The sequence below is a fragment of the Oncorhynchus keta genome, unplaced genomic scaffold (genome assembly GCF_023373465.1).
Source record: "Oncorhynchus keta strain PuntledgeMale-10-30-2019 unplaced genomic scaffold, Oket_V2 Un_scaffold_139_pilon_pilon, whole genome shotgun sequence".
NCBI lineage: Eukaryota > Metazoa > Chordata > Actinopteri > Salmoniformes > Salmonidae > Oncorhynchus > Oncorhynchus keta.
Genome location: NW_026290780.1, coordinates 292,303 through 304,637, shown reverse-complemented (window position 1 = coordinate 304,637; position 12,335 = coordinate 292,303). Strand labels below are relative to the sequence as shown.

The 12,335-nt window shown below is 51.6% G+C and overlaps 1 protein-coding gene across 1 annotated transcript in view; it reads right to left on the bottom strand.

Moving 5' to 3' along the window:
- ehbp1 (EH domain binding protein 1) overlaps window positions 1–12,335 on the bottom strand; it is a 421,276-nt gene that overhangs the window by 288,141 nt on the left and 120,800 nt on the right. Inside the window, 1 exon segment of the mRNA XM_052513761.1 lies at window positions 11,114–11,295. Coding sequence (XP_052369721.1) covers window positions 11,114–11,295 — 182 coding nt within the window.

The window sequence follows — 12,335 nt, the reverse complement described above, 5'->3', positions numbered from 1 at the left end:
TCATGACCTGTCTATAGTGTTATTAAACAGGGAATATCATGACCTGTCTATAGTGTGTTAGGAAGTGGTGAGAGAAAGAGAAACAGAGAAAATTAAGTGAGAGATGGACACAGACAGAGAGAGAAAGTGAGAGATGGACCAGAGAGAGAGAGAAAGTGAGAGATGGACCAGAGAGAGAGAGAAAGGAGAGATGGACCAGAGAGAGAGAGAAAAGTGAGAGATGGACCAGAGAGAGAGAGAAAGTGAGAGATGGACCAGAGAGAGAGAGAAAGGGAGAGATGGACCAGAGAGAGAGAGAGAAAGTGAGAGATGGACCAGAGAGAGAGAGAAAGTGAGAGATGGACCAGAGAGAGAGACACGGACAGAGAGAGAAAGTGAGAGATGGACCAGAGAGAGAAAGTGAGAGATGGACCAGAGAGAGAGACACGGACAGAGAGAGAAAGTGAGAGATGGACCAGAGAGAGAGAAAAGTCAGAGATGGACCAGAGAGAGAGAGAAAGGGAGAGATGGACCAGAGAGAGAGAGAAAGTGAGAGATGGACCAGAGAGAGAGAGAAAGTGAGAGATGGACCAGAGAGAGAGAGAGAGAAAGTGAGAGATGGACCAGAGAGAGAGAGAAAGTGAGAGATGGACCAGAGAGAGAGACACGGACAGAGAGAGAAAGTGAGAGATGGACCAGAGAGAGAAAGTGAGAGATGGACCAGAGAGAGAGAGAAAGTGAGAGATGGACCAGAGAGAGAGAGAAAGGGAGAGATGGACCAGAGAGAGAGAGAAAGTGAGAGATGGACCAGAGAGAGAGAGAAAGTGAGAGATGGACCAGAGAGAGAGACACGGACAGAGAGAGAAAGTGAGAGATGGACCAGAGAGAGAGACACGGACAGAGAGAGAAAGTGAGAGATGGACCAGAGTGAGAGAGAACTACTCTCCTGTCTGTAAGCATAGTGTCCTTCATGCGGCGGCTGCTGAGGAAACAAAATGTGCACGTGTGTGTGTGTGTGTGTGTGTGTGTGTGTGTGTGTGTGTGTGTGTGTGTGTGTGTGTGTGTGTGTGTGTGTGTGTGTGTGTGTGTGTGTGTGTGTGTGTGTGTGTGTGTGTGTGTGTGTGTGTGTGTGTGTGTGTGTGTGGGCAAGGAGAAAACACACTCTGCCGAGGGGTTTCACATCCAGACACCACCAGATAGATAACACTCTGGGATTAACTCTCTCTCACTCCTTCCCACCACCTCTCTCTCTCCCCCCACCACCTCTCTCCCTCCCTGGCTCTCGCACTCCTTCCCCTCTCCCTCCTTCCCTCTCCCCCCACCACCACCACCACCTCTCTCCCACCTCTCTCTCTCCCCCCACCACCTCTCTCCCACCCTGGCTCTCGCACTCATTCCCCTCTCCCCTACCACCACCTCTTCTCGCTTTCTCCTCGCCTCCCCTCTTCCTCCTTCCCTCTCCCCCACCACCACCTCTCTCCCTCCCTGGCTCTCGCACTCATTCCCCTCTCCCCTACCACCACCTCTTCTCCCTTTCTCCTCGCCTCCCCTCTCCCTTCTTCCCTCTCCCCCACCACCACCTCTCCCCCTCCTCTCTCTCTCCCCCCTGGCTCTCGCACTCATTCCCCTCTCCCCTACCACCACCTCTTCTCCCTTTCTCCTCGCCTCCCCTCTCCCTCCTTCCCTCTCCCCCACCACCACCTCTCTCCCTCCTCTCTCTCTCCCTGGCTCTCGCACTCATTCCCCTCTCCCCTACCACCACCTCTCCCCCTCCTCTCTCCCTCCTCTCTCTCTCCCTGGCTCTCGCACTCATTCCCCTCTCCCCTACCACCACCGCTCTCCCTCTCTCCTCCCCTCCCCTCTTCCTCCTTCCCTCTTCCCCACCACCACCTCTCTCCCTCCACCACCTCTCTCCCTGGCTTTCTCTTTCTCCTCCTCTCTCTCACTCACTCCTTCTCCCCCCCCACCCCTCTATTTCTCTCTCTCCTTCATAAATAAATACAGTGGTCTTTTCTGTGGCGGCAGGCCAGGCAACTAAAGTGGACCAGGAGACAGAAGTGGACCAGGAGACACAAGTGGACCAGGAGACACAAGTGGACCAGGAGACACAAGTGGACCAGGAGACACAAGTGGACCAGGAGACACAAGTGGACCAGGAGACACAAGTGGACCAGGAGACACAAGCGGACCAGGAGACACAAGCGGGCCAGGCGACAGCAGCAGGTCAGACGACAGCAGCAGGTCAGACGACAGCAGCAGGTCAGACGACAGCAGCAGGTCAGACGACAGCAGCAGGTCAGACGACAGCAGCAGGTCAGACGACAGCAGCAGGTCAGACGACAGCAGCAGGTCAGACGACAGGGTCAGGCACAGCACAAGACAGACAGCAGGTCAGACAACAGCAGCAGGTCAGACGACAGCAGCAGGTCAGGTCAAGTCAGACGACAGCAGCAGGTCAGACGACAGAAGCAGGTCAGGTCAGACACAACAGCAGCAGGTCAGACGACAGCAGCAGGTCAGACGACAGCAGCAGGTCAGACGACAGCAGCAGGTCAGACGACAGCAGCAGGTCAGGTCAAACAACAGCAGCAGGTCAGACAGCAGCAGGTCAGCAGGCCAGACGACAGCAGCAGGTCAGACAGCAGCAGGTCAGACGACAGCAAGCAGGTCAGACGACAGCAGCAGGTCAGACACAGCAGCAGGTCAGGTCAGAGGTCAGACGACGACAGCAGCAGGTCAGACAGCAGCAGGTCAGGCGACAGCAGCAGGTCAGACGACAGCAGCAGGTCAGACGACAGCAGCAGGTCAGACGACAGCAGCAGGTCAGACAGCAGACAGAGCAGCAGGTCAGACGACAGCAGCAGGTCAGAGCAGGTCAGACAACAGACAGCAGCAGGTCAGACAACAGACAGCAGCAGGTCAGACGACAGCAGCAGGTCAGACAACAGCAGGTCAGACAACAGAAGCAGGTCAAACAACAGCAGCAGGTCAGACAACAGCAGCAGGTCAGACGACAGAAGCAATAGAAGCTGATTTGAACTGATGTAATGGAGTTTATTTGTGGGCAGTGACATGGTTCTCTGAAGGGTTAAGAGGGGTCACACTCTGCCGCTCCCCGGTTCTCCTGCACAACAAAGGAGCTGGTGCTGTTTTAACTGGCTGTGTGACAGCAAGATCAGACAAAATAGCACTTATCAAAGGGGCCGAGGAGAGAGAGAGCATAGAAAGAGGGAAAGAAAGAGCATAGAAAGAGGGAGAGAGAGAGAGATATCTTTTGGGTGAAATTCCACAGTGTGCCATCACAGCAGCAAGATGTGTGACCTGTTGCCACGAGAAAAGGGCAACCAGTGAAGAACAAACACCATTGTAAATACAACCCATATTTATGGTCTTGTGTCCTTTAACTATTTGTACATTGTATATATATATATATAATATGACATTTGTAATGTCTTTACTGTTTTTAAACTTCTGTATGTGTAATGTTTACTGTTAATTTTTGTTGTTTTTCACTTTATATATTCACTTTGTATGTTGTCCACCTCACTTGCTTTGCAATGCAGTTTCAGCCAATAACAGCCCTTGCAATTGAATTGAATTGAGAGAGAGCATAGAAAGAGAGTGAGAGAGAGAGCATAGAAAGAGAGTCAGCATAGAAAGAGAGCAGAGAGAACAGAGAGAGAGAGAGAGAGCATAGAAGAGAGTGAGAGAGAACAGAGAGAGAGGAGGGTGAGAACAACAAGAGAGGGAGCAGGTCAGAACAACAGAAGAGCAGAGAGAGGGGTGAGAACAACAGAAGAGAGAGAGAGAGAGAGGGTGAGAGGTCAGAACAACAGAAGAGAGGGAGAGAGAGCAGAAGAGTCAACAGAAGAGAGGGAGAGCAGCAGGTCAGAACAACAGAAGAGAGGGAGCAGGTCAGAACAACAGAAGAGAGAGAGAGAGAGAGAGGAGGGTGAGAACAACAGAAGAGAGGGAGAGAGAGGTCAGAACAACAGAAGAGAGGGAGGTCAGAAGAGAGGGAGAGAGAGCAGAACAACAGAAGAGAGAGAGGAGAGAACAACAGAAGAGAGGGAGAGAGAGAGGAGGGAACAACAGAAGTCAGAGGAGGGTGACAACAGCAGGTCAGACGAACAACAGAAGAGAGGGAGAGAGAGAGAGGAGGGTCAACAGAAGAGAGAGAGAGAGAGGTGAGAACAACAGAAGAGAGGGAGAGAGAGAGGAGGGTGAGAACAGAAGAGAGGGAGAGAGAGAGGAGGGTGAGAACAACAGAAGAGAGAGAGAGAGAGAGGAGGGTGAGAACAACAGAAGAGAGAGAGAGAGAGGAGGGTGAGAACAACAGAAGAGAGGGAGAGCAGGTCAGAAGAGAGGGAGAGCAGAGGTCAACAGAAGAGAGAGAGAGAGAGGAGGGTGAGAACAACAGAAGCAGGTCAGAACAACAGAAGAGAGGGAGAGAGAGAGGAGGGTGAGAACAACAGAAGAGAGGTCAGGGTGAGAACAACAGAAGAGAGGGAGAGAGAGGAGGGTGAGAAACAACAGACAGAAGAGAGGTCAGAACAACAGAAGAGAGGGAGAGAGAGAGAGGGTGAGAACAACAGAAGAGAGGAGAGAGAGAGGAGGGTGAGAACAACAGAAGAGAGGGAGCAGAATGAGAGAGAAGAGAGAGAGACAGGGTGAGAACAGAAGAGAGGGAGAGAGAGAGAGAGGAGGGTGAGAACAACAGAAGAGAGGGAGAGAGAGAGGAGGGTGAGAACAACAGAAGAGAGGGAGAGAGAGAGGAGGGTGAGAACAACAGAAGAGAGGGAGAGAGAGAGAGAGGGTGAGAACAGAAGAGAGGGAGAGAGAGAGGAGGGTGAGAAACAACAGAAGAGAGGGAGAGAGAGAGGAGGGTGAGAACAACAGAAGAGAGGGAGAGAGAGAGGAGGGTGAGAACAACAGAAGAGAGGGAGAGAGAGAGGAGGGGGTGAGAACAACAGAAGAGAGGAGCTGAGAGAGGAGGGTGAGAACAACAGAAGAGAGAGAGAGGAGAGAACAACAGAAGAGAGAGGGTGAGAACAACAGAAGAGAGGGAGAGAGAGAGGAGGGTGAGAACAACAGAAGAGAGAGGAGAGAGAGAGGAGGGTGAGAACAACAGAAGAGAGAGAGAGAGGAGGGTGAGAACAACAGAAGAGAGAGAGAGAGAGGAGGGTGAGAACAACAGAAGAGAGGGAGAGAGAGAGGAGGGTGAGAACAACAGAAGGGGGAGAGAGAGAGGAGGGTGAGAACAACAGAAGAGAGGAGAGAGAGAGAGGAGGGTGAGAACAACAGAAGAGAGGGAGAGAGAGAGGAGGGTCCAACAGAAGAGAGGGAGAGAGAGAGAGGAGGGTGAGAACAACAGAAGAGAGGGAGAGAGAGAGGAGGGTGAGAACAACAGGAGCTGGTGAAGAGAGGGAGAGAGAGAGGAGAGAACAGAAGAAGAGAGAGAGAGAGAGGAGGGTTTAAGAGAGGCTGAGGGAGAGAGAGAGGGTGAGAACAGAAGACAGAGAGAGGAGGGTGAGAACAACAGAAGAGAGGGAGAGAGAGAGGAGGGTGAGAACAACAGAGGGAGAGAAGGAGAGGAGGGTGAGAACAACAGAAGAAGGGAACTGGGAAACAGAAGAGAGGGAGAGAGAGAGAGAGGAGGGTGAGAACAACAGAAGAGAGGAGAGAGAGAGGAGGGTGAGAACAACAGAAGAGAGGGGAGAGAGAGAGAGGAGGGTGAGAACAACAGAAGAGAGGGAGAGAGAGAGAGATATCTTTTAAGGGTGAGAACAACAGAAGAGAGGGAGAGAGAGAGGAGGGTGAGAACAACAGTGTGCCATCACAGCAACAAGATGTGTGACCTGAGAGAGAGGAGGGTGCCACGAGAACAACAGAAGGAGGGCAGACCAGTGAGAACAGAAACACCAGAAGAGAGGGAGAGAGAGAGAGGGGTGAGAAACAACAGAAGAGAGGTAAGCTCAGAGGAGGGTGAGAACAACAGAAGAGAGAGAGAGAGAGAGGAGGGTACAACAGAAGAGAGGGAGAGAGAGAGGAGGGTGAGAACAATGAGATATTTATGCTTATTAATTTTATCTTGTGTCCTTTAACTATTTGTACATTGTAGGGTATATATATATAAGATGACATTTGAAGAGAGGGAGAGAGAGAGAGAGAGGGAGGGTAGAACAACAGTGAGAACTTTACAAACAACAGAAGAGTGTATGGAGGGTGAGAACAACAGAAGAGAGATGTTTTCAACAGGTGTGAACAACAGAAGAGAGGGAAGAGAAGAGAGGATGATTTGTACATTGTTAATATAGAAGAGATGACATTTGTAATGTCTTTACTGTTTTTAAACTTGAAGAGAGTTGTTTTTCACTTTAATTCACTTTGTATGTTGTCCACAACAGAAGATAGATTGAGAACAACAGAAGAGAGGGAGAGAGAGAGGGAGGGTGAGAACAACAGAAGAGAGGGAGAGAGAGAGGAGGGTTGAATGTGAGACACAACAGAAGAGAGGGAGAGAGAGAGGAGGGTGAGAACAACAGAAGAGAGGGAGAGAGAGAGAGGAGGAGGGGTGTTTGAGAACAACAGAAGAGAGGGAGAGCTTTGAGAACAACAGAGAAGGGAGAGAGAGAGGAGGGTGAGAACAACAGAATGAGAACAACAGAAGAGAGAGAGAGAGAGAGAGAGAGAGGTGAGAACAACAGAAGAGAGGTTGAGAGAGAGAGGGAGGGTGAGAACAACAGAAGAGAGAGCAGAGAGAGGGTGAGAACAACAGAAAGAGAGCAACAGAAGAGAGGGAGAGAGAGAGAGAGAGGGTGAGAACAACAGAAGAGAGGGAGAGAGAGAGGGTGAGAACAACAGAAGAGAGGGTGAGAACAACAGAAGAGAACAGAAGAGAGAGAGAGAGAGAGAGCAACAGAAGAGAGAGAGAGAGGAGGGTGAGAACAACAGAAGAGAGGAGAGAGAGAGAGGGTGAGAGAAGAGTGAGAACAACAGAAGAGAGGGAGAGAGAGCAGAGAGGAACAACAGAAGAGAGGGAGAGAACAACAGAAGAGAGGGAGAGAGAGAGGAGGGTGAGAACAACAGAAGAGAGGGAGAGAGAGAGAGGGTGAGAACAACAGAAGAGAGAGAGAGAGAGAGGGTGAGAACAACAGAAGAGAGGGAGAGAGAGAGGAGGGTGAGAACAACAGAAGAGAGGGAGAGAGAGATGAGAACAACAGAAGAGAGGGAGAGAGAGAACAGAGAGAGGGAGGAGAGGGTGAGAACAACAGAAGAGAGGGAGAGAGAGGAGGGTGAGAACAACAGAAGAGAGGGAGAGAGAGAGAGAGAACAACAGAAGAGAGGGAGAGAGAGAGGAGGGTGAGAACAACAGAGAGGGAGAGAGAGAGGAGGGTGAGAACAACAGAAGAGAGGAGAGAGAGAGGAGGGTGAGAACAACAGAAGAGAGGGAGAGAGAGAGAGGGGGTGAGAACAACAGAAGAGAGGGAGAGAGAGAGAGGAGGGTGAGAGAAGAGAGGGAGAGAGAGAGGAGGGTGAGAACAACAGAAGAGAGGGAGAGAGAGAGGAGGGTGAGAACAACAGAAGAGAGGGAGAGAGAGAGGGTGAGAACAACAGAAGAGAGGAGAGAGAGAGAGGAGGGTGAGAACAACAGAAGAGAGGAGAGAGAGAGAGGAGGGTGAGAACAACAGAAGAGAGGGAGAGAGAGAGGGGGTGAGAACAACAGAAGAGAGGAGAGAGAAGAGGAGGGTGAGAACAACAGAAGAGAGGGAGAGAGAGAGAGAGGGTGAGAAAAACAGAAGAGAGGGAGAGAGAGAGAGAGGAGGGTGAGAACAACAGAAGAGAGGGAGAGAGGAGAGAACAACAGAGGAGGGTGAGAACAACAGAAGAGAGGGAGAGAGAGAGGAGGGTGAGAACAACAGAAGAGAGGGAGAGAGAGAGGAGGGTGAGAACAACAGAAGAGAGAGAGAGAGAGAGAGGAGGGTGAGAACAACAGAAGAGAGGGAGAGAGAGAGGAGGGTGAGAACAACAGAAGAGAGGGAGAGAGAGAGAGGAGGGTGAGAACAACAGAAGAGAGGGAGAGAGAGAGGAGGGTGAGAACAACAGAAGAGAGGGAGAGAGAGAGAGAGGGAGGGAGAGAGAGAGGAGGGTGAGAACAACAGAAGAGAGGGAGAGAGAGAGAGGAGGAAGAGAGGAACAACAGAGAGAGAGAGGAGGGTGAGAACAACAGAAGAGAGAGAGAGAGAGGAGGGTGAGAACAACAGAAGAGAGAGAGAGAGAGAGAGAGAGAAGGAGAGAGAGAGAGAGGAGGGTGAGAACAACAGAAGAGAGGGAGAGAGAGAGGAGGGTGAGAACAACAGAAGAGAGAGAGAGAGAGAGAGAGGAGGGTGAGAACAACAGAAGAGAGGAGAGAGAGAGAGAGAGAGGAGGGTGAGAACAACAGAAGAGAGGGAGAGAGAGGGGGAGAGAACAACAGAAGAGAGGGAGAGAGAGGAGGGTGAGAACAACAGAAGAGAGAGAGAGAGGAGGGTGAGAACAACAGAAGAGAGAGAGAGAGAGAGAGGAGGGTGAGAACAACAGAAGAGAGGGAGAGAGAGAGGAGGGTGAGAACAACAGAAGAGAGGGAGAGAGAGAGGAGGGTGAGAACAACAGAAGAGAGGGAGAGAGAGAGGAGGGTGAGAACAACAGAAGAGAGGGAGAGAGAGAGGAGGGTGAGAACAAAGAGAGGGAGAGAGAGAGGAGGGTGAGAACAACAGAAGAGAGGAGAGAGAGGAGGGTGAGAACAACAGAAGAGAGGAGAGAGAGAGAGGGTGAGAACAACAGAAGAGAGGGAGAGAGAGAGGAGGGTGAGAACAACAGAAGAGAGGGAGAGAGAGAGGAGGGTGAGAACAACAGAAGAGAGGGAGAGAGAGAGGAGGGTGAGAACAACAGAAGAGAGGGAGAGAGAGAGGGTGAGGAAGAGAGGGAGAGAGAGGAGGGTGAGAACAACAGAAGAGAGGGAGAGAGGAGGAGGGTGAGAACAACAGAAGAGAGGAGAGAGAGAGAGGAGGGTGAGAACAACAGAAGAGAGAGGAGAGAGAGGAGGAGGGTGAGAACAACAGAAGAGAGGGAGAGAGGAGAGGAGGGTGAGAACAACAGAAGAGAGAGAGAGAGAGAGGGTGAGAACAACAGAAGAGAGGGAGAGAACAACAGAAGAGAGAGAGAGAGAGAACAACAGAAGAGAGAGAGAGAGAGAGGAGGGTGAGAACAACAGAAGAGAGGGAGAGGAGAGAACAACAGAAGAGAGGGAGAGGGTGAGAACAACAGAAGAGAGGAGAGAGAGAGAAGAGAGGAGAGAGAGGAGGAGGGTGAGAACAACAGAAGAGAGGGAGAGAGAGAGGAGGGTGAGAACAACAGAAGAGAGGGAGAGAGAGAGGAGGGTGAGAACAACAGAAGAGAGAGGAGAGAGAACAGAGAGAACAACAGAAGAGAGGGAGAGAGAGAGGAGGGTGAGAACAACAGAAGAGAGAGAGAGAGAGGAGGGTGAGAACAACAGAAGAGAGGGAGAGAGAGAGGAGGGTGAGAACAACAGAAGAGAGGAGAGAGAGGGGGTGAGAACAACAGAAGAGAGAACAACAGAGAGAGAACAACAGAAGAGAGAGAGAGGAACAACAGAAGAGGGAGAGAGAGGAGGGTGAGAACAACAGAAGAGAGGGAGAGAGAGAGGAGGGTTGAGAGAGAGAGAGAGGAGGGTGAGAACAACAGAAGAGAGAGAGAGAGAGAGGAGGGTGAGAACAACAGAAGAGAGGGAGAGAGAGAGGAGGGTGAGAACAACAGAAGAGAGGGAGAGAGAGAGGAGGGTGAGAACAACAGAAGAGAGGGAGAGAGAGAGGAGGGTGAGAACAACAGAAGAGAGGGAGAGAGAGAGGAGGGTGAGAACAACAGAAGAGAGGGAGAGAGAGAGGAGGGTGAGAACAACAGAAGAGAGGGAGAGAGAGAGGGGGTGAGAACAACAGAAGAGAGAGAGAGAGAGGAGGGGAGGGTGAGAACAACAGAAGAGAGGGAGAGAGAGAGGAGGGTGAGAACAACAGAAGAGAGGGAGAGAGAGAGGAGGGTGAGAACAACAGAAGAGAGGGAGAGAGAGAGGAGGGTGAGAACAACAGAAGAGAGGAGAGAGAGAGAGGGTGAGAACAACAGAAGAGGGAGAGGAGGGTGAGAACAACAGAAGAGAGAGACAGAGGAGGGTGAGAACAACAGAAGAGAGGGAGAGAGAGAGAGGGTGAGAACAACAGAAGAGAGGGAGAGAGAGAGGAGGGTGAGAACAACAGAAGAGAGGGAGAGAGAGAGGAGGAGAACAACAGAAGAGAGGGAGAGAGAGAGGAGGGTGAGAACAACAGAAGAGGAGGGTGAGAACAACAGAAGAGAGAGAGAGAGAGGAGGGTGAGAACAACAGAAGAGAGGGAGAGAGAGAGGAGGGTGAGAACAACAGAAGAGAGGGAGAGAGAGAGGAGGGTGAGAACAACAGAAGAGAGGGAGAAGAGAGGAGGGTGAGAACCACAGAAGAGAGGGAGAGAGAGAGGAGGGTGAGAACAACAGAAGAGAGGGAGAGAGAGAGGAGGGTGAGAACAACAGAAGAGAGAGGGAGGAGGGTGAGAGAGGAGGGTGAGAACAGAGAAGAGAGGGAGAGAGAGAGGAGTGAGAACACAGAAGAGAGGGAGAGAGAGAGGAGGGTGAGAACAACAGAAGAGAGGGAGAGAGAGAGGAGGGTGAGAGAGAGGAGGGTGAGAGAGAGGAGGGTGAGAACAACAGAAGAGAGGGAGAGAGAGAGGAGGGAGAGAGAGAGGAGGGTGAGAACAACAGAAGGGGAAGTAGGAAGACAGACAAGGGAAATAAACGGAGATAGGAACTGATATGGAAGAAAGAGAAGAAGACCAGAGTAGTAAAAGACGAGTTCAAGGAGGAGAGATGTTTAGGGGGCTAGATTTAGGAGGGGGTTGACTTTTGTGAAGGGAGCATATTTACGTGGCTTTGCCGTGTGTGTGTGTGTGTGTGTGTGTGTGTGTGTGTGTGTGTGTGTGTGTGTGTGTGTGTGTGTGTGTGTGTGTGTGTGTGTGTGTGTGTGTGTGTGTGTGTGTGTGTGTGTGTGTGGACTTACGTGGCCTTGCCCTCACGGAGGAAGATGCAGGAGAGGGAGAACTGTAGCGTGGCAGACACCACCTTCTTGGAGAGGGGCTTGAACTTGAGCTTGACGTCAGTCTGTGTGGGCATGGGGCTGGCATACTGCTTCATGTTGATGCTGCTGCTGGCCAGAGCCTTTCTACGACCTGAAGGAGACTCCTGAGAGATGGAGGGAGAGAGAGAGGGGGAGGGAGAGATGGAGGGAGGGTAGAGAGGGGAGGGAGGTAGGGAGAGAGGTAGGGAGGGAGGTAGGGAGGGAGGTAGGGAGGGAGGTAGGGAGAGAGAGGTAGGTAGGGAGAGAGGTAGGGAGGGAGGTAGGGAGAGAGGTAGGGAGGGAGGGAGGTAGGGAGAGAGGTAGGGAGGGAGGTAGGGAGAGAGGTAGGGAGAGAGGTAGGGAGGGAGGTAGGGAGAGAGGTAGGGAGGGAGGTAGGGAGAGAGGAGGTAGGGAGGTAGGGAGGGAGGTAGGTAGGGAGAGAGGTAGGTAGGGAGAGAGGTAGGTAGGGAGGGAGGTAGGTAGGTAGGTAGGTAGGGAGGTAGGTAGGGAGGGAGGTAGGTAGGGAGAGAGGTAGGTAGGGAGAGAGGTAGGTAGGGAGGTAGGTAGGTAGGTAGGTAGGTAGGTAGGTAGGTAGGTAGGTAGGTAGGTAGGTAGGTAGGGAGGGAGGGAGGGATAAATACTTGTTAAAATCTGGTGGATAGATTGAAGGTGTTTTGTGCTGATGGAATGTCTAATAAAGGAGTCATATTCTATTCTGTCACCATCCCTCTACTTCCCACAGCCTCTTCCCAGTAGCACCACATCTGAAACCATTAGACAGCTGGAGAGAATAATGGCATAAAGGCCCATTAGTACAACTACCATACCAATCCAAACCCCGTTCTGATCTTCCAAAGTGCCTCCAGGTAGGAGCTAGGGGCCGATATTGAACAGGGCCCATGTCACCACAGCCCTGGTAAAAGGCATCATGGGAACTAGAGAAGACCGATGTCGTGTGTCGTTCGCTGTTCACACAACACATGGAAATAAATCATGAAATGTCTTAGAGGGGGGTGACAACTTGGAAGTGAAAAATAGGCCAGCAGCTGATAGGCCAGCAGCTAACGGGCCAGCAGCTGATAGGCCAGCAGCTAACAGGCCAGCAGCTGATAGGCCAGAAGCTTACAGGCCAGCAGCTGATAGGCCAGAAGCTTACAGGCCCCTG